The 26,258-nt window shown below is 46.5% G+C and overlaps 1 protein-coding gene across 2 annotated transcripts in view; it reads left to right on the top strand.

Moving 5' to 3' along the window:
• LOC144720412 (signal transducer and activator of transcription 5A-like) overlaps positions 1 to 17,314 on the top strand; it is a 48,692-nt gene extending 31,378 nt beyond the window's left edge. For both annotated transcript variants that reach the window (XM_078597194.1, XM_078597201.1), the window contains 9 exons: positions 2,765 to 2,852; positions 4,358 to 4,480; positions 5,683 to 5,775; positions 6,059 to 6,262; positions 7,400 to 7,494; positions 7,730 to 7,872; positions 10,302 to 10,454; positions 15,341 to 15,395; positions 16,356 to 17,314. In XM_078597194.1, the coding sequence (XP_078453320.1) occupies positions 2,765 to 2,852; positions 4,358 to 4,480; positions 5,683 to 5,775; positions 6,059 to 6,262; positions 7,400 to 7,494; positions 7,730 to 7,872; positions 10,302 to 10,454; positions 15,341 to 15,395; positions 16,356 to 16,497 (1,096 nt within the window). In that variant the 3' untranslated portion in view covers positions 16,498 to 17,314. The remainder of the gene's footprint in view (positions 1 to 2,764; positions 2,853 to 4,357; positions 4,481 to 5,682; positions 5,776 to 6,058; positions 6,263 to 7,399; positions 7,495 to 7,729; positions 7,873 to 10,301; positions 10,455 to 15,340; positions 15,396 to 16,355) is intronic.
• The last annotated feature ends 8,944 nt before the right edge of the window (positions 17,315 to 26,258 follow it).

Here is a 26,258-nt window from a genome sequence, read left to right on the forward strand (position 1 = left end):
ATAAAGTCACGTAGGTAAAAAAATAAAATTAATCAAAGTAAAATTAAAATAAAATTAAAATCACGACGTTTCGGAGGCAACACAAGCTTCCGTCTTCAGGTGGAAACGTCACAGCACGATTGCTGTATCAAGTAAGAGAAATTCCAAGAAAACCGTCCTTGTATATATACTGGTTGAGGGTGGGAGGAGCCAAGGCAGGCCCCTGGATCGGAGTTTTGTATTATTATTATTGTGAGGTTGGTGCGGCTGAAGCCGCTGCTAGGAATGAGCCTTTGTTGTGTAGACTGGTTGAACTGGGAGGTTCCAAGAGTTGTTAAGGCGCGGCTGCTGTAAAGGTGCGGCTGCTGTAAATGGGACTGAGCCTTTGTTATGTAGATGAAACAGCCCTTTGCTACGTTGCTGGGATTAATTATAGATTTGACCAGTGGCGGCTCCTGCAAAATCTCTCAGGGGGGGCAAATGTCTGGATGATTGATAAGGATAAGGTCCACCCATGCAATGGATAAATTAACAGCTTAAGCATGTAAAGGCAACTTCACTTCTTTAATATTAATGAAAAATAAAGTGACTCTTACAATACATCTTGTTTGTTTCTATACTCACTATTAAAACAAACCACTCAAGTTTATTTTATTAAAGATTCCACTAGGTGGCGACAAATTATATTGTTGGATGAAACGTGCTTACGTATGATGACGTAAGCACGTATGATGACGTAAGCACGTTAGGACGAGCCCTCCCGGAAGCCATAGAGAATGCATTGCAGCGCCCCCGTTCGAAAAAAAACATCTTTGAATGTAAGTCTATGGGACCACTCGGGGCGATTCTCAGCTGGAGGGAAATCGCCCAAAAAGAGGCGGTACTCCACAGAACGTAGCATGACGCTGATTGGACTATATCCAGAGGCACAGTGACGGCTAGCGTGACTCTGTGGTTGAATGACATTGGTGGTGCGTCGCCCAATCGCCCTAATGAAGAAACCGCCCCTGGATTTGACACAGCAGTACGAATCCCATACAGTAGACGAGCAACTCCTTGCCCACAATGTGGGTCCCATGCTTCCGCTCGGGGCTCTTACCCCACCCTGTGCACAGGGAAATTATGTCTTCTTGGTTCTTTCGGTAAAGTCACGTAGAAGGGAAATAATAAAATAATAACAATAAATAAAATAAAGCATATTATGTTTTATTATGTTTTATTTTATTATTATTATAAAGTAAATAAAAGAAAACATATTATGTTTTATTTTATTTATTTTATTATTTCCCTTCTACGTGACTTTACCGAAAGAACCAAGAAGATGACTCCCTGCAGTCACGAAAGCTTTAAATCGAAAAATAGTATTTATTGTCCTCTTCTTGGTTCTTTCGGTAAAGTCACGTAGAAGGGAAATAATAAAATAATAAAAATCAAACATAATAAATAACAATTCTCACGACGTTTCGGCCACAACGCAAGCAGAAATTATGATATCTGCTAGCTGTTATCCGGAGTCATCATCATCATCAGCGGATGGACAGGCGAAGATGTGGGGGAGCTGGAGTGCGGTGGTTAGCGCACTGCGCAATGAAGCCGGCAAGCCGAGTTCGATTCCGGCTCACGGCTAACGTCAGTGACGAATATCAGAACCGGTCATAGGCCTTCCCCTAGGTCGACTCAGCTTTAAATGAGTACCTGGTGTGTAAACGTGAGCACTTGAGAGACAAAGGTGGCCAGGCATTATGTTGGCGACCCTACCCCTAGGTATTCATAGGTGCTCGCTAACAGCACTTGCCGTCCAACAATCTCTTGCAGTGCTTCATGCACTATGCAGCAATTGTCGTTACCTGGGTTTGATTTGCAGGCGACGAATGATTTGCAGCTGACGAATATCTGACCTGTTCCTGGGCCTCCCCTAGGTCGACTCGGCCTCAAATCAGTACCTGCGTAAATATGTACACCGAGGAAACAAAGTTGGTGCACCGTCTGCTCCACAGTGGCTGTTAAATATCCCGTGACATCATTTGAAAAAAGAGTGGCCCACATGTGCAGGCCTGAACTGCATCACCTTGTGCGCCACAGGGACAGCTCCCAATGGGGATCACCTGAGTTAGATCGCTGCAGGACAATGAAATGGTTGAGATGAGATACGATTTATAGCAATTAAGAGCCCTAGAATTGTAATCCTTATGGATAATGTCGTGGCACGTACAATGTGAACCTGTCCTGGCTCATGACGATGATGAGAGTGTGGATCTCCACGCTCAAGTGAGCAATTGGGCAAAGCCAATAGAACTTCCACAGTCTCCCCATCTGATCAACACATTTGACTTCCCGCAAAGTTGTGCTCAGCTTCAAATGAGTGCCTGGTGTTATAGGGAATCGTAATTCTATCGTGGTTTGACTGCTGCGCCGTATTACTCGTCACACATTTGTCCCTATTGAGATAAGTGCTTCTTTGTGAGCACCTATGCAAGGGAGAATGGCACAGGAGTGGTCAGTAGTGTTACCGCAGCCATGCCCAGGTGCCTTTGTCTCCAGTTTTGACATTGAGGCGCTAATTTTAAAGCGGAGGCAACGAAATTATATCCCGGGAACAGGTTTTCGAAGCAATTCGTGCAAAAATATGTTCTGGAGGTTTTGCATTGAGACACAAAGCCTCCAGGGAGGACGGACACACAGGGGTTGACCTCGTGCCCCTACTGGATATCCTTGAAAAAAAAGAGCTTCATAGCGTTTCAGATTTCTCCAAGATAAATAAAAATTCTGCTTCTGCTCCCTTTAGTGAGGTGAGCGGCGAAATCCACAACAACAATACCGTCATGGAGTACCAGCAGGGCTCGGGAGCGCTGATGGCAAACTTCCGCAGCATGGTAAGCGTGAGAGTGGCTGACCAAACCGTGTGGCCTCCAGACCATCTTCCATTCCGATTTGAAGCTTTCGTGACTGCAGGAATCCATATTCTTTGGTTCTTTCGATGAATTCACGTAGGTAGAAAATAAAATAAATCACGACATTCTTGGCTCATTATAGTAGTAATTCGCAATGGAGTAATTTTTTGCCATTACCAAATGTCACTAAAAGTAAAAGGAACCAACACATTGTGCAATGTTTTACTTTGTATTTATTTAGTCAACTGTGGTGCATTTATAATACTGTTTTTTTTGGGGTTAGATCATGTAAATATAAATGTGCCGTTTAACCCGCCACCACCCGACACAGCCAATTAGTAAGAATTGTCATGGAAACAGAACGTGCCAATTCATTATTAGTACAGCACACCGGTGTGTTGGAGAGCCAAGCCACAACATTTACAATCTGAGTACGGCATTTCGCCAGTAATTACAGCTAGCTTCATCAGGCGACAGTCAGATTTGTGGATAAATCCTCCTGTTTCGTTCCTTAAATAGAAGAATATATGTGATGACGTCACTTGTGAGCCCTTCTTGTGCGAAGGGGGGGGGGATTTATTAATTTATATCAATTACAATGGGTATCCATTGCCGGTTGGGTTTTTCATATGGTAATCAATGTACATTATGCAAGGTACATTTGTGGTGGTGTTACAGTGTCAAGCCCTCTCCAGCCTCTAGTCCAGCTGGGTGCCACTACAATTAAGAGCCATCAACCCCACATCAAAAGGCTATGATAGTGTTTATCCCGGGTGGAAAATAACTCAGTCTATCATCCCTTTGGGGTTGATAGAAATGAGCACAACTTTGTGGGAAGTCGAATGTGTTGATCAGATGGAGAGAGTGTGAAAGTTCTATTGGCTTTGCCCACTTGCTCACTTGAGCGGGGAGATTGACATTCTCATCATCATCATCATGAGCCATGATCAATCCACTGCTGGATGAAGTATTCCCCAAGCCTTCGCTATCCCTCACGATATTGTGATGCAACAATTCACCTGGCATCTGCACACGCATGCTGATTGCATCACCGCTCCATCTGCCCAATTGACGTATTCTCAGATGTGTTCCATCCCTTGACTACCGGTCATCAACCACTTCTTGTGGCCATGCGTTACCCAGGCCCACTTACTTTTATTTACAGCTTAAATTACTTATTTATCCTCCGTACGTCCTCTAATCCACGGCTCCCCCTTTTATCTCTCAATGTGCGGCACAACACACGTACACATTGCATCCTAACAATTCACAATGTTACTGTGATCCTCCAGAATGTATCGTGTTTTTCTTCTTCATGTTCCCTTGTGTTCTTTGGTCTCCATTAGTTCGATTCTAATCCTTATTAGGGCCTCCTTAGACAACCTCCACAGTCATGTGATTGTCTCATGGGTTGTTACCGGTTTTCAATGGTACAACTGTCACACCGCGACTGATGACTCCTCCCTGCTGCTGCTGTCCGGTCTCAGCTGCTGAAAAAGATTCGACGCTCGGACCGACGCGGCTCAGAGTCGGTCACCGAGGAGAAGTTTGCAATCCTCTTCCAGGCGACGCTCAACACTGGGGACGGCGAGTTCATGCTGCACGCCCAGGTGCAGCACGCTCACGACGCAGCCACAGCAACCGCACCCTTCAACCGCACTTTCCAACCGCACCATTCAACCACACCGTTCAACCGCACTCTTCAACCAAACCCTTCAACCAAACCCTTCAACCGCACTTTTCAATCACACTGTTCAACCGCACTTTCCAACCACACCCTTCAACCGCACTCTTCAACTGCACTCTTCAACCAAACCCTTAAACCGCACTCTTCAATGGCATGCGACAATCAGACGCTACACCCACAATGCCTCAACCACGGGGCACTGACCACACTCGCTGACCATTTGCCACATCCACTCACTCGGGCCGCACAAACTTAAGCACTCAACGGTGCATCAATTAAAACTGAAATAAATTCTTGGGCTCACAATCCACGCATTGAATCGTGCGTGTGAGAATCAATGATTCACGATTCATTATTTGGAAATGGCACGCTGACGTTACAATTAAGCCAATGAAGCGAACGAAACTTTCCGAGTGAGACACTAAGCACAAACAAAATGGCGTCCGGGTGTGGTACTGGCCTCACCTCTAGACTAATGAGGCAAGGTCAGGTCGAGGTACCACACATTTTTTAAAACACATTTACTATGTTGAGTCAAATCTAAATTGTCTTTTTTTTTATCGGGTTTACAATGTAGTGAGGGGGTCTTATATTTAGGCCTTATTAAGAAGACACATTGTTCCACAATAGCAATGCTAAATGCTCACTAACTGACACTCTGTGAGACTATGACATATTTGTCTGGGTGTGTGTCACGTGGTGTGAGTGTGGTGCGTATACTGCTCTGTGACAGCGAGCCCTTCGGCAATTCGCGTGTTCTCAAAGTCCACCTTGCCTGGCACTGTGATGACGTCACAGCCACTTAGTGGCAAATGGCAGCTGCTGTTGTGTGTGTGCACTGCTCTTGTGGGGAGGGGTAGTGTCGTGGACAGCGTGCTGCTCTACACAGCTGGCAACCCGAGTTTGATTCTCGTTCACGGCCAATACCAGTGACAATTATCTGGACTGGTCCTGGGCCTCCTACAGGTTGACTCAGCCTCAAATGAGACAAAGGCTGGCCGGCCACCCCCTCGTGTGCCGTGCCAGCTTTTATAGGTGCTCGCTAACAGCACTTGCACCCAAAGGATGTTAAGGCTATATGGGGAATCTTGCTGTTTGTGTGATGTGTATATTGCTCTGTGCCAGGTGCTGTCCTTACCTGTGGTGGTGATTGTCCACGGGAGTCAGGAGAACAACGCCACCGCCACGGTGCTGTGGGACAATGCCTTCTCCGAGCCGGTAGGTGTGGTTTCGTTGTCCACCTTTAGTTGTGCGGAGTTAAAATGTAACCAGGTTACATGTTGCACGTAAAATACTTACCCTACATAAGCTGAGCCACAGTGCCTTCAGTGACATTCGCATGATATTTCGTGTCTGCCTTGCAAAGCAGATTTCCTTTGAAATTTCTTTCTGAACAAGTAAATCATTTTGATTTGGTAATAAAAAAATGCAATCGACAAAATAATGAAAATCATTACAAAATTTGCCGCGTGTTGCCCGTTTATTCCTGTGTGCCGTGCAGCGCCGATTGCCCTTCCAGGTGCCAGAAGCGGTGCCCTGGAGTCGCCTGATGGCTGTCCTGGATAGCAAGTTCCGCTCGGAGGTGGACAGCCCCACGGGACTGTGCACCGACAGCGTGACCTTCCTCGCCCACAAGGCCTTCGGCTACTCAAGCGGGGCCGACGACCTCGCTGACCGCACCATCTCCTGGGCGCAGTTCAACCGGGTAGAGAGCAACACGGAGCACCGGAGAGATGTCCTGGTTAATGCCGATGCCAATCAGACTAAATCCACTCAATAAAGAAAACGTATTTTTATTTGACCAGGTAAAGCCCACTGAGATATACAGCTCTTTATCAGAAGTGAGCTGGCTATCACAAATGATAACCCAATGAAGTGGCTTATCACGTGGAAATGTATAGCTGCCAAATACTCTGAGCGCACGTTTCTAAATGTGGAGGGAAAAACCGGAGGACCCGGAGAAAAATCCACGCGACTACGGGGAGAAACATGCAAACTCCAAATAGACAGGCATCAGGGTCGGGATCCAACCTACAACCTCCTACATACCAGGCGAGGGAGATAACATCTCGCCACCACTACGCCAACAGTAATCACATCACCAGTACTTCAGGCAGCACAGTGAACAATCAGCAAGGTTGCTTTGCACTAGTGGTTCTGGGTTAGACCTCAATACCCATTTATACTGCTGCACGGGGGATGGGGCTGGAGGGATTTAAGAAACTTGCCTATTTCTTCAAATGCCACTTTGGGCGATCGAACTGACCACATCTGGAGTGCATGCTTAGTTTGCTAACCATGATACCATGGCAGAATGAATAATATATAATAAAAATATGTTTAATATTATAATATAATCATATATAATACCCTTCCTTTACAACCCGGAAAACTTCCATGAGTCTTCAGACCTTTTTTTCAGGAGCATCCATAGTTCTTTAGCATTTGGGCATATAATTTAAGTGTTTGGAGAAAACCCACACACAAATGAAGGGGTAGAACTAAAAGCTCCACACAGGAACATTTAAGATTCCATCGGTGTGCTGCCATCTCCTTGCTACCTTACAGCTCAAGCCCACAACAGCTGGTATTGCGACCCAGTCTCCCATCTAAGCACTAACCAGGTCCAACACCTGCTTAGCTTCTGATTAGAGAGATCTGATGAGATTGGGGACATTCACAGTGATTTGGCTGTCGGCTTAATGGACTTAAGAGTCAGGGTTTCCATTGACAAGTACAGACTGAAATCTCTCACCACCATTGTTATTCACACAGTTGTGCTTCAGAGGGTAAATTTAGAGGAGTAACGTTGCAGGCGATGGGCCCTTCTGCTGTCGTGCAGGAAAACCTTCCCGGTCGCACCTTCACCTTCTGGCAGTGGTTTGACGGTGTCATGGAACTCACCAAGAAGTACCTAAAGAGCCACTGGAACGACGGGTCAGTGTGCACTTCCTCGTAACGTCATTCCGCCAAACCGTCTGGATATTTCGGTTTTGTATGGTGTTGCTAAGTGGTTTATTTGGCGCGGCTTAGTCTGGTTTGTTCGTCGTGCCTAAGTCATGGTAAATCCAGCAGCGGATTGACCATGGCTATCGATGAGGATAATGAATTCCGCGGGCAAGCGGAAGCTCTGCTGGGCCTTCTGACGCTGCTCGTGCCGCGTGGGCTCCAGGGCCATCGTGGGTTTCGTGAGCCGAGCGCAGGCACAGGACATGCTGTTGTCACTGCCCGCGGGCACCTTCCTGCTTCGCTTCAGCGACTCCGAGATTGGGGGCGTCACCATCGCATGGGGGGCGCAGATGCCCGGTCAACCAGGTGAGCGGTTCTTGGAGGCCGAACATTTGTGCTACTTCACCCCCCCCCCGCCCCACCGCCTGTGTGTAGGATCGGTCTTTGAGTACGAGCGAGGGTCTTTTCCACTAACACTAGAGTTGGGTTATATGGGCAATCCTAATATTGGCGATATCATACATATAAACATAGTGATGTTATAGCTACCGGTATCACAGCTACTGTCATTGCAAGCTGTGACGGGTATCGCTTAAGAAATGTTGCATTGGTATTTGCCAATTTCGGGATATCTGTTTTCAAATATAGAGTAACGTAAACAATATCTGGCACTAGCCAACATCACGGTGTTCCCTATATCGAGCAATAAATGAACATTTACACAACTTTGAGATATTGCGATCCTAGAATTTATCAGGCAATATGCAATCTTATAATATTACTACTCACTCACTGATGTCAAAGCAATATATCTCACCACGATGCCCCTCTCGGAAAATTGTGTTTATTGGATGAAACTAATTGAGACTAATGCTCATTCATTTCAGAAAGTTTTTTTAGCCAAGATCACTTTGACCCCCCAACCCCCTGCAAACAATACCACATCTAATAATCATCACCACCACCACCACATAGCTGTATTTCTCACTAAAGGCGGAATTGATTGGTGAGCATATTCAAAGGTTTAAATAGTGGCATGAGGATATCTTGATGGGACAGTGGAGCATTACCTCGTATCCAGTGCTGGGAGAATGGCCGAATTGCCAAATGCTTCCATAAAGGTGCCCCCTGTTTGCTAGCACCCTCCCCGCATGCCACAAATAAGGGTGACTCACAGCTGGTGGTAACAGTTATTTTTTTACCAAGTTGCCACGACGACGAGATAAGTGCTTTATGATGCTTTTGCATATTTTTCCGAGGGTAATGTGCTCAGCCTTACTTGAGTACTTGGGTGGTGTGTTGTGCTGACTGGACCACCCCACTCTCGTGTCTTGTTGTCGGCCTTCAAAGGTGCTCGCCATCAGAACTTTCCCCAGCAGTGTGTATCACGACATGAGAAATCTTTAACTTTGTAGTCAGCGGTGGTGCAGTAGTTTGCACAATGTTCTATAGTTCTGGCGACCTGCCAAGTAAGATTTGCACCTGTTCTTGCAACACCAGCCCATCGTGGGCCATAACAGAGTTGCTCATTAACAGCACTTGCCTCAATGGTGTGTATAGCTATATGGGGAGTCTTTGTCATTTTGTGTGTCCGTATGGGTTCTAGATTTGAAGCTTTCGTGACTGCAAGGATTCATACTCTTTGTTTTTTTTTCAGTAAAGTCACGTAGGTAAAAAATAAAATAAAATAAATTAAAACAACTAAAATAAATCACGACGTTTCGGGCGTAACACAAGCATTCGTCATCAGGTGGGAAAGCACAGTCTGCTGCTGATGCAGACTGTTTAAAAAAAAACGTCGTGATTTAATTTAGTTGTTTTCATTTAATTAAGTAAATGTTTTACCTACGTGACTTTACCGAAAAAAACAAACAGTATACGTATGGGGTTTGTCCAGAGCCGGATTGAGGCACGGGGGGGGGGGTTTAGGGGCTGCAGCCTCCGCCAGCTGGAGGACCTCCAGAGATGAAGTGAAAAGTTATTTCGTTTGTGAACGCTGAATTTTAGCCTTGTAAAAATACTATTTTATTTTTCTTTAACTTTGTTTTCCTTTTCAAAGCATTACTGGGGGAGCCTCACAGTACCTGTAACCCAGGGGCCGACACAATCTTAATGCGGCCCTGGGTTTGGCCGGTAGATGTCATGGATGCTTGTCCTATCAGGACCTTTGGCACATGCTTTATTTGAAGTTCTCTCTGTGGTTTTTGGATCATTAGATCTATTAGTGGGGGGGGGGGGGGTGCAACAAGCCCCTCGTACACACCCTCATTCGCCACTGTGATAGAATAGATGTGAGCATGCCATGAGGGTAATCATCTGATTTTAGCCCTTCCCCCAGTGGCAATGCTCACTACACACCACAGTGTTTATATCTGACACCACAAGGAAGTGGGGGATGGTTGTTTTTCCAAGCGCTAGCCTGGGCTATAAAAAGTGCACATAGCCTGGCACAGGTGCTGCGGTGATCTCACCATATCTTAGTGCAGCGAATGACGGCTTCCGATGTGTGTGTGTGTGTGCTGTGCGTATAAGGGGGAGCGGTGATGTAGCGGTTAGCACGCTGTGATACGAACCTGGCGAAGTGAGTTAAATTCCTACTCACAGCCAACACCAGTGACGATTATCTGAACCCGTCCTGGGTCTTCCCTAGGTCAACTTAGCCTCAAAACGAGGCTAAGTCGACCATTGCAGTTGACCAGGGTTAAGTCGACCATTGCCGTGCCGGTCTTGATAGGTGCTACTCACTAACAGCACTGATCCCAACGTGATCTTTGTGTCGTGCGTGTACACGACAGGCGAGCGGATCGTGTGGAACGTGAAGCCGTTCACGGCGCGCGAGCTGGCCATGCTGCCCCTGGCTGACCGCGTGCGGGATCTGGACAGCCTCCAGCTGCTGTACCCGGCCCGGCCCAAGGACCATGCTTTCGCCAAGTACTACAGCCCGCCGCGTGAGTACCAGACTCGTGGTGCTGCCACGTGCCCCATGAGCGGCACCCGGCACTGGGCATCACTGTGTTCGCAAAGTTCCGATTTTTTTTTCTTTTTTCTAGTCTAGACTATGCAGGGTGTGTGGGAAAGTACTGAGTGAGTGGGTGAGTGAGTGGGTGGGTTAGTGGGTGAGTGGGTGAGTGGGTGAGTGAGTGAGTGAGTGAATGAGTGAGTGGGTGAGTGAGTGGGTGAGTGAGTGGGTGAGTTAGTGGGTGAGTGAGTGAGTGGTGAGTTAGTGGTGAGTGGGTGAGTGAGTGGGTGGGTTAGTGGGTGAGTTAGTGGTGAGTGGGTGAGTGAGTGGGTGAGTTAGTGGGTTGGTGAGTGTGTGGGTGAGTTAGTGGGTGAGTGAGTGGTGAGTTAGCGGTGAGTGGGTGAGTGAGTGGGTGGGTTAGTGGGTGAGTGAGTGGGTGGGTTATTGGGTGAGTGAGTAGGTGAGTGAGTGGGTGAGTGAGTGGTGAGTTAGTGGTGAGTGGGTGAGTGAGTGGGTGGGTTAGTGGGTGAGTTAGTGGTGAGTGGGTGAGTGAGTGAGTTAGTGGGTGAGTGAGTGTGTGGGTGAGTGGGTGAGTTAGTGGGTGGGTTAGTGGGTGAGTGGGTGAGTGGGTGAGTGAGTGAGTGAGTGAATGAGTGAGTGGGTGAGTGAGTGGGTGAGTGAGTGGGTGAGTTAGTGGGTGAGTGAGTGAGTGGTGAGTTAGTGGTGAGTGGGTGAGTGAGTGGGTGGGTTAGTGGGTGAGTTAGTGGTGAGTGGGTGAGTGAGTGGGTGAGTTAGTGGGTTGGTGAGTGTGTGGATGAGTGGGTGAGTTAGTGGGTGAGTGAGTGAGTGGTGAGTTAGCGGTGAGTGGGTGAGTGAGTGGGTGGGTTAGTGGGTGAGTGAGTGGGTGGGTTATTGGGTGAGTGAGTGGGTGAGTGAGTGGGTGAGTGAGTGTGTGGGTGAGTTAGTGGGTGAATGAGTGAGTGGTGAGTTAGCGGTGAGTGGGTGAGTGAGTGGGTGGGTTAGTGGGTGAGTGAGTGGGTGAGTGATTGGGTGGGTGAGTTAGTGGGTGAATGAGTGAGTGGTGAGTTAGCGGTGAGTGGGTGAGTGAGTGGGTGGGTTAGTGGGTGAGTGAGTGGGTGAGTGATTGGGTGAGTGAATGGGTGAGTGAGTGATTGAGTGGGTGAGTGAGTGGGTGGGTTAGTGGATGAGTTAGTGGGTGAGTGAGTGGGTGAGTGAGTGGCGAGTGGATGTGTGAGTTAGTGGCGAGTGGATGGTTGAGTGAGTGGGTGAGTGAGTGGGTGAGTGAGTGAGTGAGTGGGTGAGTGAGTGGGTGAGTGAGTGGGTGAGTGAGTGAGTGAGTGGGTGAGTGAGTGAGTGGGTGAGTGAGTGGCTAAGTGAGTGGGTGAGTGAGTGGGTGAATGAGTGGGTGGGTTAGTGGGTGAGTGAGTGGGTGAGTGAGTGGGTGAGTGAGTGTGTGGATTAGTGGGTGAGTGAGTGGGTGAGTGAGTGGGTGATTGAGTGGGTGGGTGAGTGAGTGGGTGAGTGAGTGAGTGAGTGGTGAGATAGTGGTGAGTGGGTGAGTGAGTGGGTGGGTTAGTGGGTGAGTTAGTGGTGAGTGGGTGAGTGAGTGGGTGAGTTAGTGGGTGAGTGAGTGGGTGAGTGAGTGGGTGAGTGAGTGAGTGGGTGAGTGAGTGGGTGAGTGAGTGGCTGAGTGAGTGGGTGAGTGAGTGGGTGAGTGAGTGAGTGGTGAGTTAGTGGTGAGTGGGTGAGTGAGTGGGTGGGTTAGTGGATGAGTTAGTGGTGAGTGGGTGAGTGAGTGGGTGAGTTAGTGGGTTGGTGAGTGTGTGGGTGAGTTAGTGGGTGAGTGAGTGAGTGGTGAGTTAGCGGTGAGTGGGTGAGTGAGTGGGTGGGTTAGTGGGTGAGTGAGTGGGTGGGTTATTGGGTGAGTGAGTGGGTGAGTGAGTGGGTGAGTGAGTGGTGAGTTAGTGGTGAGTGGGTGAGTGAGTGGGTGGGTTAGTGGGTGAGTTAGTGGTGAGTGGGTGAGTGAGTGGGTGAGTTAGTGGGTGAGTGAGTGTGTGGGTGAGTGGGTGAGTTAGTGGGTGGGTTAGTGGGTGAGTGGGTGAGTGGGTGAGTGAGTGAGTGAATGAGTGAGTGGGTGAGTGAGTGGGTGAGTGAGTGGGTGAGTTAGTGGGTGAGTGAGTGAGTGAGTGGTGAGTTAGTGGTGAGTGGGTGAGTGATTGGGTGGGTTAGTGGGTGAGTTAGTGGTGAGTGGGTGAGTGAGTGGGTGAGTTAGTGGGTTGGTGAGTGTGTGGATGAGTGGGTGAGTTAGTGGGTGAGTGAGTGAGTGGTGAGTTAGCGGTGAGTGGGTGAGTGAGTGGGTGGGTTAGTGGGTGAGTGAGTGGGTGGGTTATTGGGTGAGTGAGAGGGTGAGTGAGTGGGTGAGTTCTGAGTTAGTGGTGAGTGGGTGAGTGAGTGGGTGGGTTAGTGGTGAGTGGGTGAGTGAGTGAGTGAGTGGGTGAGTGAGTGGCTAAGTGAGTGGGTGAGTGAGTGGGTGAATGAGTGGGTGGGTTAGTGGGTGAGTGAGTGGGTGAGTGAGTGGGTGAGTGAGTGTGTGGATTAGTGGGTGAGTGAGTGGGTGAGTGAGTGGGTGATTGAGTGGGTGGGTGAGTGAGTGGGTGAGTGAGTGAGTGGTGAGATAGTGGTGAGTGGGTGAGTGAGTGGGTGGGTTAGTGGGTGAGTTAGTGGTGAGTGGGTGAGTGAGTGGGTGAGTTAGTGGGTGAGTGAGTGGGTGAGTGAGTGAGTGGGTGAGTGAGTGAGTGGGTGAGTGAGTGGGTGAGTGAGTGGCTGAGTGAGTGGGTGAGTGAGTGGGTGGGTTAGTGGCGAGTGGGTGAGTCAATAACAATCTGTGGAATGTTAGTCAAGTCTTAGTCTTTCAATTTCATGTCATCATCATCATTAAATATAAAATGCTGATACTGTGACTAGTGTCGTTTAGTCACCATAGTGTATATATATAAATTACTATTTCCAGTGTTAAATATCAGCATTTCTTACGTCAATGACGTAGTAAAATCGAGAGACGAAGCCTCAATTACAGTTCCACGCGTTGACTAATCTTAGACAAGAAAATAACACTTTGAATGCTGATAATTGTTTTTTTACCCTTTTATCTGGCAACAAAACTGACACCTTTTTTACAAGGAGTCATGTTTGTGTAATATCTTCAATAATGGCAGGAGACGAGTTGACGGGGCAGCACTGTTTATTCACAACGGTTGCACATGTAACAGTCCCAACCGAGATAACACCTATGTTACGCGTGCCTGACTCGGCCACGCACTCCGTCTTCCCCGTGGGGTACGCGTACCTAACTCTGCCTTGCACTCAGGCTCTCCGGCTACGCTCTCCCCACGGGGAGCTATCAGACCCCTACGCACATCCGGCTCGGCCCGCACTCAGTCTCTCCCGTAGGGTACGCGTGCCTAACTCTGCCTCGCCTCAGGCTCTCCGGCTACGCTCTCCCCACGGGGAGCTATCAGACCCGCCTTGTCAGGCTACGGGTCTCGACCACTGAGTTACACAGCCCGGCCCTTACAAGGGCGTCGGGCCGTGAATCCCAAGGCCTCGCCTCTGAGCCTCACAGAGCCCCGGCCCTTACAAGGGCAGCGGGGCTAGGGGTCCCAGGGCCTATCTCTTCCTCCGTCTTCTGTCTTCACCGGTTACCAACTCCCCGAGTGCCCGCGCGCATCGCCTTACATAGCCCTCCGCTCCCGAGGGGGCGGAGCCTATGCGGACCGCGATGTGAGCACCCGCTTGCGGACCGTGATTTAACCACCCACCACGCGCTGCCTCACGATCCCCCCTGCCAGCACGTATCACCACTACATCTGCATTGACCACAATACCTGCGGTCGGAATGCAAACAAAAACACAACTCTGATAATGTATGCACTGTCCTTGAAATTGATTGGTCCACACCCGAGACAGCTTTTCTTAGAGCCTAGTCTCACATGGTGTTGGACCAGATGACCCTAGGCTCTAAGAAAAGCTGTCTCGGGTGTGGACGAATCAATTTTAAGGACAGTGCATATATTATCAGAGTTGTGTTTTTGTTTGCATTCCAACCGCAGGTATTGTGGTCAATGCAAACATGACTCCTTGTAAAAAAGGTGTCAGTTTTGTTGCCAGATAAAAGGGTAAAAAAACCAATTATCAGATTTTGCTACTGGCAAAGGAGGTTCCAATGGTGTACGTTGAATGCTGATGAAATGAACACCGACCACACGCCCTCAGCAGTGACATGAAGCAGAAGGCCAGCAAGGTGCACGTCACGATGAACAAACGCTGCTGCCTCAGCGGATGAGTGCTTTGTTTGATTATCTGTGTCTGCAGAGAGTTTGGGGGGGGGGGAAACATAACCCAGCAGTGTTAACAGGTGTCCATGTTTTTTTAATTATCATCAAATCACTGTATCATAAATAAGCGACATATAACCCGTCAGCTTCATGGCTGTGCTTGAGAAGTCGGGGTGGCATGTAGCAAGAATTACGTCTTTGTTTCCACACGAAAAACTTTCCTCATAGAATTCAAAACTCTTTTCAGGAAGCCCTGCGTTGGATGTCAGTCCAGTTGCTGGAGCACCCTCACAGCTTGGAAACATAAACGTACTTGCTCTGCTGCCTTCAACAGGCACTTTGCTACTCCATCGCTTGGTGTCTCACCATACATCCATGGTTTTTGTTTGCATCACAACATTGAACACTCAGCCCAGCGGTGCAGAACATGCGCAAGATACAAGTGAATCCGTGCCACAGTAGAGGCTTGGCTTTGTTTCCCATGCATTGACTCTCTCTCTCTCTCCATGTCAATTCACAGCGGGAAATAATCTGAATGGATACATTGTGCTGGGCATCCGCCAGGTGCTGCCAGGGTAAGCCACTGCTTCTGCGTGTGAATATGCCTGGGCAGTCCACGTCACATCTCCACTGCATACCAGACCTGTGCTACTCACCACTGCTCACTTACACAAAAAAGACAAAGATCTCCGTATAGCATTAACAGACTATATATTCTTGGTACTTTCGGTAAAGTCATGTAGAAGGGAAATAATAAAATAATATATAACAAACAATCTTTTTTGTTTTTGTTTTATATTTATATTATTGTATTATTTCCCTTCTACGTGACTTTACCGAAAGAACCAAGAATATTAATCCCTGCAGTCACAAAAGCTTTAAATCAAAACATTAACAGACTGTTGGTAATGTTAGTGAGCACCTACGAAGCTCGGCACAGCACACGAGGGGGTGGGTTGCCAGCACCACGCTCAGCCGCCTTTGTCTCCCTAGTAGCGATGTTTACACACTGCACCAGGTACTCATTCACTTGAGGCTGAGTCGACGTAGGGGAGGGCCAGGACCGGTTCAGATAATCTATCACCGGTGTTGACCGTGAGCGGGAATCGAACCCGGGTCGCCGGGTTCGTAGCGCAGAGCGCTAACCGCTACACCACCGCTCTGTGACACACACTTCATCCACAAACACACACGAACCGGTCCTGGGCCTCCCCTAGGTCGACTCAGCCTCAAATGAGTACGTAGTACGGTGTTTAAAAACATCGCCACTAGTGAGACAACAGCGGCCGGACATGGTGTTGGCCACCCCCCCCCCCTCGTGTGCCAGAGTGCCGGCCTTCACAGGTGCGACTCGCTAACAACGCTTGCCCCAACAGTCTGTTGAAGACTACACGGGGGACCTTTGTCTTTGGAGGGTGTGTGTGTGTGTGCTGTGCACTCATTTGCATGCGGCCTGTGCGTGGTTTGGACTTAAATAGGTGTAGCCGCGTCGGTGACACAAGTGCCCCGGCCCTGACCTGTGCTGCCCGCTGCAGGTTCTCCATGCTGCCCCCGGGGCTCCCAGGGACCCCCTGCACCCCTTACGCGTCTGATGATACTGCCGTCGCCGCCACCAGCACCGCCGGCTCCCCGGGCAGCACCGCGCGGGCCCTCTTCACCAGCTTGGGTCACAACTGAGCTGGCGCAGCGTGTACCGAAGCGAGCTGCGCCGAAACGGACGGAGACCCAGGCCGGTCACGGCGGGCTGCTTCGTGGGGCTGCATCGCGTCACGGCGCGCCCCTGATGGACACGCATCCAAGGTGGAAACCGGACAACGCCGCCGATGGCCAGAACGATGACCTAATTGGCTCACGCTTGCCGTGTTTCCAATTAACACCTGCGTCCAATGCTCGTCGAGAAGCTCCAAGAGCTGCCTCCGATGCGACGGATGTGAGCATCTATCTACCTTCAGCAAGCCTACCAGGTGTCGTTAAGGACCGAACATTTTTGCCACCATTCCACGGCGTAATGTACCATGCCACGCAAACAGCACCAGTCCTGAGCCCTAATCACAAACACCGCCATGCTGCGGCACGGTAGAACAATGCCCGGGGCTTGCCACGTGGCGCTATGATACAGGAGACCGCTAGAAAGCCTCGCCACAGCACTTTGGAACACACTTTGCGGCACAAAAAAAACACCACCAAAATTCCGCGCTCAAAAGACAGCAGTGAACGGAAAGGTACTTGCTGCTTTCGTGGGCAAACCACGCAGGTTCATCATTTTCTTTGCACATAAGTGTACTTGTTTACTTTTGACCACGGAACCTCGAAAACACAGCAAGACCTCTCATTTCTATCTATAACACGAGCAGTTCTGAGCATTTTCAGGTGGGTACTTCAACTGGAAAGGACTTGACAGATAACACAGTTTTCAATTGCTCTGGATTGTGTGCTGTTAAAAAAAAACTATTCTTTTTTCTTTTTACCAAAATAAATGTCCGTAACAATTTTACCTCAGGATCATGGAAACATATGATGCAGGAACCATGCAATGGTTCTCATGAAAACAAATACCAGAGAACGATGAAAGTACAGTAGCACAGAACGTTGACTGGAAGCCACCATCGGATTTGTGGGCTAACTGGAAATGGACATCCCTGTTAAGAAATGGCTCGGGACTTTAAACTCAGTGTAATACACATATTTCAAAAACAGACAGCTGCACTAATGCACCCCTATACGATTCTTAGAATTATATGGAAGTGCTAAGGACTTGCAGAGTTAAGCAGCCCTAGTTAGGAGGAAACAATTGTTGGCGTCGTTATGGAGAATATAAGTAACAAAATAAATATTTGCTAGTTATCTTTAAAGTGAGCCTTGAGAATGTGTGTGAGCCATGATAACTTTGAGGTCACACATTACTTTTTGGAGGTGTACACCCGTCCGTGACCTTCCCAGCAACCAGGTGCTCCCGTGACTGCATTTATTTCACATGTGCTGTCTGGTTACGAAGCAGACTCGTGATATTTAACAGTATTCTTGTGAAATATAAAAAAAAAAGCGTTTGCTATTTGACCTAGAGCCATTCACTTCACAACACTTGTTGTGTACCCGCGCAAAGATGACATGGAAATGGCTGGTGGAATGTTTGGGAAGGGAACAAATGATGCACAAGATGACCTTTCAAAGAAAATGCAACTCTATACAAATGCGGTATTGTGTGTAGCATCATGTCGTATGGTTATCATGAAGTGGCTTAATGCAATCTGAGAGTGAATTACAGGGTTGGTTCGAGGAGAATTATTTGATGGCCTCGGGCTCCCATGTTGATGGGCCTGCCTCGTACTAAGATGACCGTAGCAGCTGGCGCGGATGATAGCGTGTCACTTTTGGGAGGGGCCTCAACGAATGCGATAGATGATTTTCGGGAAAATGCCGCTTGTCAATTTGAATTGCGTAGCTAAAGTTAATTATAACCGAGGTGGCCCTGTATGAATGTAAGTGGCAATGCCTTGGGGCAGTTTAAAGAATAAAAAGAGGGCACACTAATGGATATATACTAATTGCCTGGCTAAAGCCACGAAGAGTAACACGATGGTATGCTAATGCAATTATAAGAACTGTCTGGCTAGAGCCAATATTATGAAAAAGAGGGCACTGTAGTGGAATATCAAATAAGTTCCTGGCTAAGACCATGAATGGTTAACGAGGGCATGCTAATGGTTATATGATGTGCCTTGTTAGAGCCATAAAACGTGCAAAGCGGGCATGATAATGGCTTTATAGCAGTGATGGGCAACTTCGACTTGTTGGTGGACCACACGAGTCCACTAATGACCGCACGCATCACCCTACAGACACTGAGACCAAGCCACCACGAGGGTTGCCCACCACTGATTTTTTTTATTGTCTTGTTGTTCATGCCCCCCCCTCCCAGCCTTCTCAGTTCTCTCGGAAGGAATTGCAGTGGCAGTGGTGCTTGACATGCACATGCAAAATTCGCCTCGTGCGTATGTGCATGCGCATGCACGTGTCGTGACGCCAATTGTGTGCGCGTGTCCGTCCGTGCACGTTTTCACGTGTGGTGGCTGCTTAAGTGCAAACGCATCGGTGTGCAGTTCATCGCACAAGGCGATCCTTAAGACAATCCTGTCCGGATCAAACCTAGCATGCAATCATTTACTCGCTATTGGAGCCACACAACGAGGTGACATTTGATTTGTGCCGCAGTTAAGAAGTGGTTTTAAGATAAGCAAAAACGTGCCAAACAAAACAAAACGCAATGTGAACGTGACGGGGTGAGGTTTGGGGGGCGCATGTGTGGTTTTATGTCTCTTTTACAATAATGTACTAAGTGGTTGTAAGGCCACATTGTTCTCGACGCCACACTGCAAAGCAGTTGTGCCACGCACGGCGTTGTGTTCTGTCCTGATGTATGAAATATATCGCACGCACGCCAGTGGCAACGCAACGGTGAATGCTAATTGTGGCCCTTGTGGACACGGTCCAGTTTTTACACGTTGGCAAATTTTACTGGCAAGTTCAGTGAACTTCATATGCTAATCAGAGGTGCCAGAGTATGAAGTTGGAAACCCGTCTGGCGGAAGCGACGTACGTTTCGTTTGTCATTGAGTGGCAGTGGGGAAGTTTGTGCAATTACAATCGACTAATGCAGAAATCAGCTGATTTGATATAATACATTACCCGGCCACAGCTGCAAATGTCAACAAAAAAGTGTCAAGGTTAATTCTGATATTGGCAGCAGTTATAAAGGTTTTGCCTTATTACATACGACATTTATACTGAAGGCAGTGTGAGTCCATCTAACGGAGTTTACGGGTCACGCATGAAGCTGGATCCTGGTATCAGAGCACTGCCTTACATGCAGAGACCTCAGCTATTTTGTATTATTATCATCATCGTAATCATCCCTCCAAGCATGGTACTATGTGGACCATTTTGATGCGATGTCAACCGTGGTTGTACTATGGGAGCCACTGGTTCCCACCTCTGGCTCTGGATCCACTATGAAAAACTGCATGTCACTTGTCAGAGCATGCAGTCACTTTGTTTTACTCGTCTCACGATTACGAAAGGTTAACTCCAAGCCACACACACCAATGCTGTAAAACTAAGGTCAAAGGTAACATTATCACAAAACAATTACAGGTAATTTTGTTTTACTTCACCGGATATTTATAATGTTTTTCTTTAATTTATATTTTCTGGGTGCCAGTGTTAAAATAAATTACTTAAAACTTTCATAATAATAAAAGTTTTTTTTGTATTATGTGTAACTGTGTGGTATTCGCTAACATTGCATAATCTATATTGTGTGCTGTATTATGCGTGTCCATCATTCCCCATCATTTAACATTGTCATGCCTACAGCTTGCCAATGACTAACACTGCATATTACCTTGATTTAATCTCAGGTTAAAGCCAATGCTTTCACTCCTAAGCTGATCAGTGAAACATTGCAAGAGTCCTACCTTCGCCAAACCGTATACGAATGCCACAATAAACAATGCTATTTAGATTTATACAGCATCTAAATGTGACAACATGTCAACATACTCGACAAAGTTGATTTTTTAAAACGCGTTTTTAGCCCTTTTTGGTCAGCTGTCAGACCATACTGTTTGACCATACTTCACCATGCTAGTCATCACCTGTTGGTGAAAGGGAGGCCATGACCCATTCAGAAAAAAACTTTCCACATATGCTATCCATGGTCAGAGATCAAACTCAGGTGCCCAGGTTCACAATTCAGTATGCTAACCGCGACACCACCGTTCCACAATAAATTGGTTAGAATTGTGAATTAATGGCCATAAAAGACAATAGGGCACCAAATATGAGAGCAATTTTTTACAGCTATAACTTTTCCGTCATTTTATTATTCTGTGACCCTCTTGATTTTCAGGGGCTAGAAGGTTGGAAAGCCTGCGTGTCAAAGCCAAGCCCTCATTGTGGATTACGAATGAGTTATGCTTGCCATGCAGATCTAATTACTGGCTTTGTGCTTCAGTGGAAATTGGTATCCGAAGCCTAGCCTGGGCCTCATCAATGTCAACTAGTTTGCATCAGGTTCTCATCTGGGATATTTCAGTTAGTTATGTCCTTCAATACGTATTCACACTAGCACGAAAAGCCATGTAGCCAAGTGCTACAACTGTCAGTACTCATTATGTGAAGTTATATATACCTAATCTTTTCCTGTAAACCATCAGGGATATGTTTGCCAATGTAACATACCCAAAAGGAGCTGATTTATTGATAATTTTTTTAGCCCACTGCACACGTCGTCATTATACCACCCGCACGGTAAACCATCCGGAAACAAACTGTGTTGAAAATAAATATTGAGGAAGACGAGTCATTTTAAATTATTAGTTTTTTACATTCAGCAAAATCAATGTCTTCCCCTTCGTGGTTCACCAGCTTCACATTAACTTTCTACAGTAGATGTGATTAATTAATATCCTCAAGGATATGATTCTGATTGGCTCGGTGGGTAAAGGGCATGTAGCTAACTGGTAAACAGATTTCATACGTCAGCTTTTATGAACAATATGATTCATAATTGGTTTCTTTTGGCCTAGGTTGTGTAAAAATGTCTGTCGTAAACCCTCCTCCAACCAGCGGAACATGGTACCTGTATAAATGTTATAAAGTTGCTAACAACTCCGGTGGTGCTGCTGAAGCGATAAATGAATTTAGCACGTTCAATTCACGTGACACATTTATTAACTGGCTGTTGGGTGGAGAAGGGGTTTATGACACACATTTTTTTTTTACTATTAAACTGTTGTATTTGACCAGGTAAGGCCTACTGACTTATATAGCTATTTTCAGAAGCGACCTGGCAAAAATGATAACTTAACGAAGTGGCTTATGTGGACATTTCTAGCAGCCACATACTCGAAACGCGTTTTTTTTTACACGACCTTACCCAAAATAAACCAATTGTGAATGGTAAATAGATGTTCCCACCAAGGGGCCACTTGCCCCCTTTAACTCTACACATGTTGGAAGACGGCCATTTAAACCTGAAAGCTCGCTCCATCTTGGCGAAGTTCATGGAAAAAAACAGTGACTGCTCCGTCAAGTTTAACTGGCCCCTAGCCAGCGTGAATCGTACCCGACTCGCGTAAACGAGAGCACTTTTGTCTCTATGTGTTGCATTGGAACGAAGCATTTATCAGCCAGAAACACATTCTGCCATCCGAGGCAAAACTTGAACCTCATCTTGCGTTATCAGAAAACGTAATTTTTAGACATTTCCTATTTTAATGTCAAAATAAAGGTGTAAACATTGCACAACACACCTTGTATGCACAACATAGATTAGCAGTTTCAGCTGGCAGGTGTGTTTGATTTGCTCAATTAGAACCCATGTATTTCACAATTATCTATCAGTATTTATATATTAACACATTTTATAACGCAAATATGCTCAAACACGCAAAAGCGGCTGCACGGAGACTTCATATCCACCCAGGGCTTTGCGCGTCTGCAATGTGCCCAACATCCGGCCACTTTTTTTTAATGCATCACGACCACAGTGGCTATTCCTGTTCCTCCGTTGCGTTGTTTTTTGACGACATTTGCCTAGCCTGGTGGCTACAGCTGGCTGGCAGACAGGAAACACGCGCGCGCTGGGGGCCAACAGCAGGAAAAGGCGGTCTGGGTGGCTTTGCTATTTGGTTTCACTCCAGTCAGAATGGGCGAAGGGGAGTTGTCTTCGGAGTGGAGGGTGTGAGTGTGCACGCAATTGTAGATTAATCTAGATTTGAAGTTTTCGTGACTGCAGGGATCCATACTCTTTGGTTCTTTCGGTAAAGTCACGTAGGTATAAAACGAAATAAATTGAAATCACGACGTTTCGGGCGCAACACCTGATGACGGACCCAAAACGTCGTGATTTAATTTATTTTGTTTGAAACCTACGTGACTTTACCGAAAGAAACAATTGTGGATTGTGTGCAACGAATGGTCTTTCTCATTGCGCGTGCATGTTTTAAGGTTTGCCGATTACTATTGGGCATCTTTTGAACGGTGTGTAAAAGGGGTACACATGCCTTGAGTATACTGTGAGGCCACGTGATTTTATATGAATGCAGTTGTAAAAAAAAACATTGAAGGAGGGTGTGTATGTGTGTACACATGGTGCATGAATGTGTAGATTTGTGGTGGGGCGATAGGCACACTGTCCTATTATCCTGACGACCCTGCTTAAATGCCTAGCCGTGTTGCAGTTGCACGGGCATGAGAACACCAGCACTTAGGGAGACAAAGGTGTCTTTGAATGTCGCGCTTGAAACACCGAGAAAAGGCAAAAAAATAAAAAAACAGAGCAATGTAATTCAATACACTATTAGACGTTATTGTAAATATAAATATAAAGTCCATCCCATGTGTTAGTGCATTTTTTTATTCTTTAGGCAAGAAATGAGTTTTCAAATTTAGATTTTTTTCCTGGGGGGGGGACCCCAGACCCCCTGGAAGATTTGCCCCCCCCCCCCAATGTTGACTCCATGGCTACGACCTTGACTTGTCCCAACAGTCTGTTAAGGCTACACGGGGGATCTTTGCCTTTGTGCGTGCGCCAGACGTGTTGGTGCGGGGTGCGGGGTGCGTGAGTGCGGGTCCCAACCCTGCGCTCTGCGCCTCACACTTTCCCGTCAGTGGTTTCGTATGACGCCGAATCTCCCCTCGACGAAAGTGTGATTAAACATTTTCCCCCAAGCCACACACGCAGTGCTACACACACAGTAAAATTAACCACAGCCATGCAGGACATCCGAATCCACTTACTCATTTGCCTAACTTACATTTTGCAATGTTTTCTTTACAACACACTCCCCCCCCGGACAAATGATCAATAAGAGACGTCAGCACAACAGCTAAGAAGCATACTCTTTGGTTCTTTCGGTAAAGTCACGTAGGTAGAAAATTAAATAGATCACGACGTTTCGGGCGCAACACAAGCGTCCGTCATCAGGTGGGAAAGCTTTCGGGCGTAACGCAAGCGTCGTGGTCTATTTTATTTTCTACCTACGTGACTTTACCGAAAGAACCAAAGAGTATGGATTCCTGCAGTCACGAAAGCTTCAAATCAAGCTAAGAAGCAGTCTTCGCTGTTTTGCCCGTCAGCTCTTATTGAAGCGGTCTTAACCGTGGGCTCGGTGAAATTGTTTGATGATGCTTTGTTATATATCCAGGAACTCGCGATTAGAATTCATGGGATTTTTATAATGAAAGTCATCCAAAAAAAAGTTCAGATTTGTTGAGAAATATCTCAACGTTTGAGAAGTGACAGTGCGTGTGCACGAAACGATGCTTACGAGTAACAAACTACATATTCGTACAAAACCTACACAAAGCTAAATATTAAATTCTGCCTACATTCTGTTTTCTATGATGTAGTTAAACAAAACGTAGGATGAATATTAATGTTAGAAAGTCATAATTGTACTGCTTTTTCACTTGAAAGAATACATGCAATTTGTGAATAAAAGCGAAGTTTGATCATTACTAAATTGTCTAGAAATTTATTTAGCAAAATGTATCCTTAAAATTCATAATCAACGTTTTTGGGTTAGATCGCGTTATTTATAAATGTGTCACAACCCTCCACCACCCGACACGGCCAATCAGCAAAAAAAAAGTGTCACGTTGACAAAAGACAAATAGTTCACTACTTTAGCCCACCAGTGTGTTGAAGAGTGAATCCACAACATTTACAATTTTTTTTCAGGTTTCTTTGTAGTTCACCGTCTACCATAGACACAGACAATTGGAAATATACCAGTCAAATGTAATTTTCAGTCTTTATAACTGGCACTTGATTAATGCAAGCGAGGACAGGCTTGGACACACATCAATGTCCAAAGTTATTACAGCAACATTACTAATCACGTCCTTTTCACAGAATATTCTCATTTAGTATCCTGGCTTTGTTTTTTACCCCAAGAGATACTTCGTAACATTTATCATTGAGGACACAGTATGCAAATGTGGGAAGAAACCCAACTACCCAGAGAAAACCTTTTAAATTGTAGAATATCACTCAAATGTATGTCCTGATTGGCGACTTACCTATTTGCTCTACTGCCACCTTATGGTATGCCAGATCAGCAAAAATCATACAATTTCTGCACCACCAATTTCCTTTTTTTAAAGCAGCGCCATTTCTGTTCACATTTAATATTTGCGCTTATCGTGCCAGTCGCAGCTTCATTGGTGTCAGCAATGTTACTGACCGATAGTTTCCCGTGTTCACTCCCGTGCATGTTAAAATGTTGGACCGCATGCCTCCGAAGAGCAAAATCCCCACGGCCGCGTTTGTAGGTTCCAGCATCAGGAGCTACAGAAACCGACTCATTTGAGATCACACCGGAGCACACAGTTTTCCTAATCGCACCAAACGACTCAATTTTGACCAATCGACACCGAAGGCTCGATTTCAAATTAACCGAGACACATTTTCGGTTTATGCTACCAAAAGTATTACTTTTTCCACGAGGAGTCAATTTGGGTTTCAGTTGAACATAAATAGCGATGCACCGTTTTCAAGAGTGCAAGGCCAGGAAAGCTGCCAACTTCCCTGATTGGATTCCACGATCATGTACACATATGGGCACTGGCCAGCGAAACTGTAAGGCGGCGTTAAAACAAATCATGACAATTCGCTTTGGCCGTCATGCCCAGATGTGATTAATTATTAGTGTTGGCGATACACACAGGTATAGCAGCGCCTCATACTCATGACACTGGGTTGTCGCAATCCCAGACCCACTACTTTTGTAGTATGTTTTGAATGTCCAGCGTTGATGAAATGAGTATCACGAAAAATACTTGGCAGTACCTCTCCTACGCGGTGGGTTAAGGCCACCATTGAAAAGCAGTGCTTCCAATATTAATTTGAGCAGTGAAACACTATGTTTTATATTCTTGATTTGAAGCTTTCGTGACTGCAGGAATCCTGATGACGGACGCTTGTGTTGCGCCCGAAACGTCGTGATTTATTTTATTTTATACCTACGTGACTTCACCAAAAGAACACGATGTTTTATATTCTTGGTTCTTTCGGTAAAGTCACGTAGAAGGGAAATAATAAAATAATAAAACATAATATAAATTCTCACGACGTTTCGGCCACAACACAAGCAGCCGTCCTCAGGCGAAGAACAGAGCTATCGGAAAGACAGCGTCCTAATGAACACTGCTAAGCTTGGCAGCGTATTTTAAGCTGGGTGGGAGGAGAACGATGTTTTATATCAATACAATTATATGTAATCATACTGTGATTGCTCTACTTTGTAATTGTCTTAATATATTCATGTATTGCTCAATTTAGGCAATTTCCCAATACCAGGTACTGCCTATATTGGCAAATCAAGGATAACAAGTATTTTTTTTTATCCATTGACGTGACAAGAATACAAAAT

Source organism: Lampetra planeri, chromosome 1 (assembly GCF_965212315.1).
Source record: "Lampetra planeri chromosome 1, kcLamPlan1.2.h2, whole genome shotgun sequence".
NCBI lineage: Eukaryota > Metazoa > Chordata > Hyperoartia > Petromyzontiformes > Petromyzontidae > Lampetra > Lampetra planeri.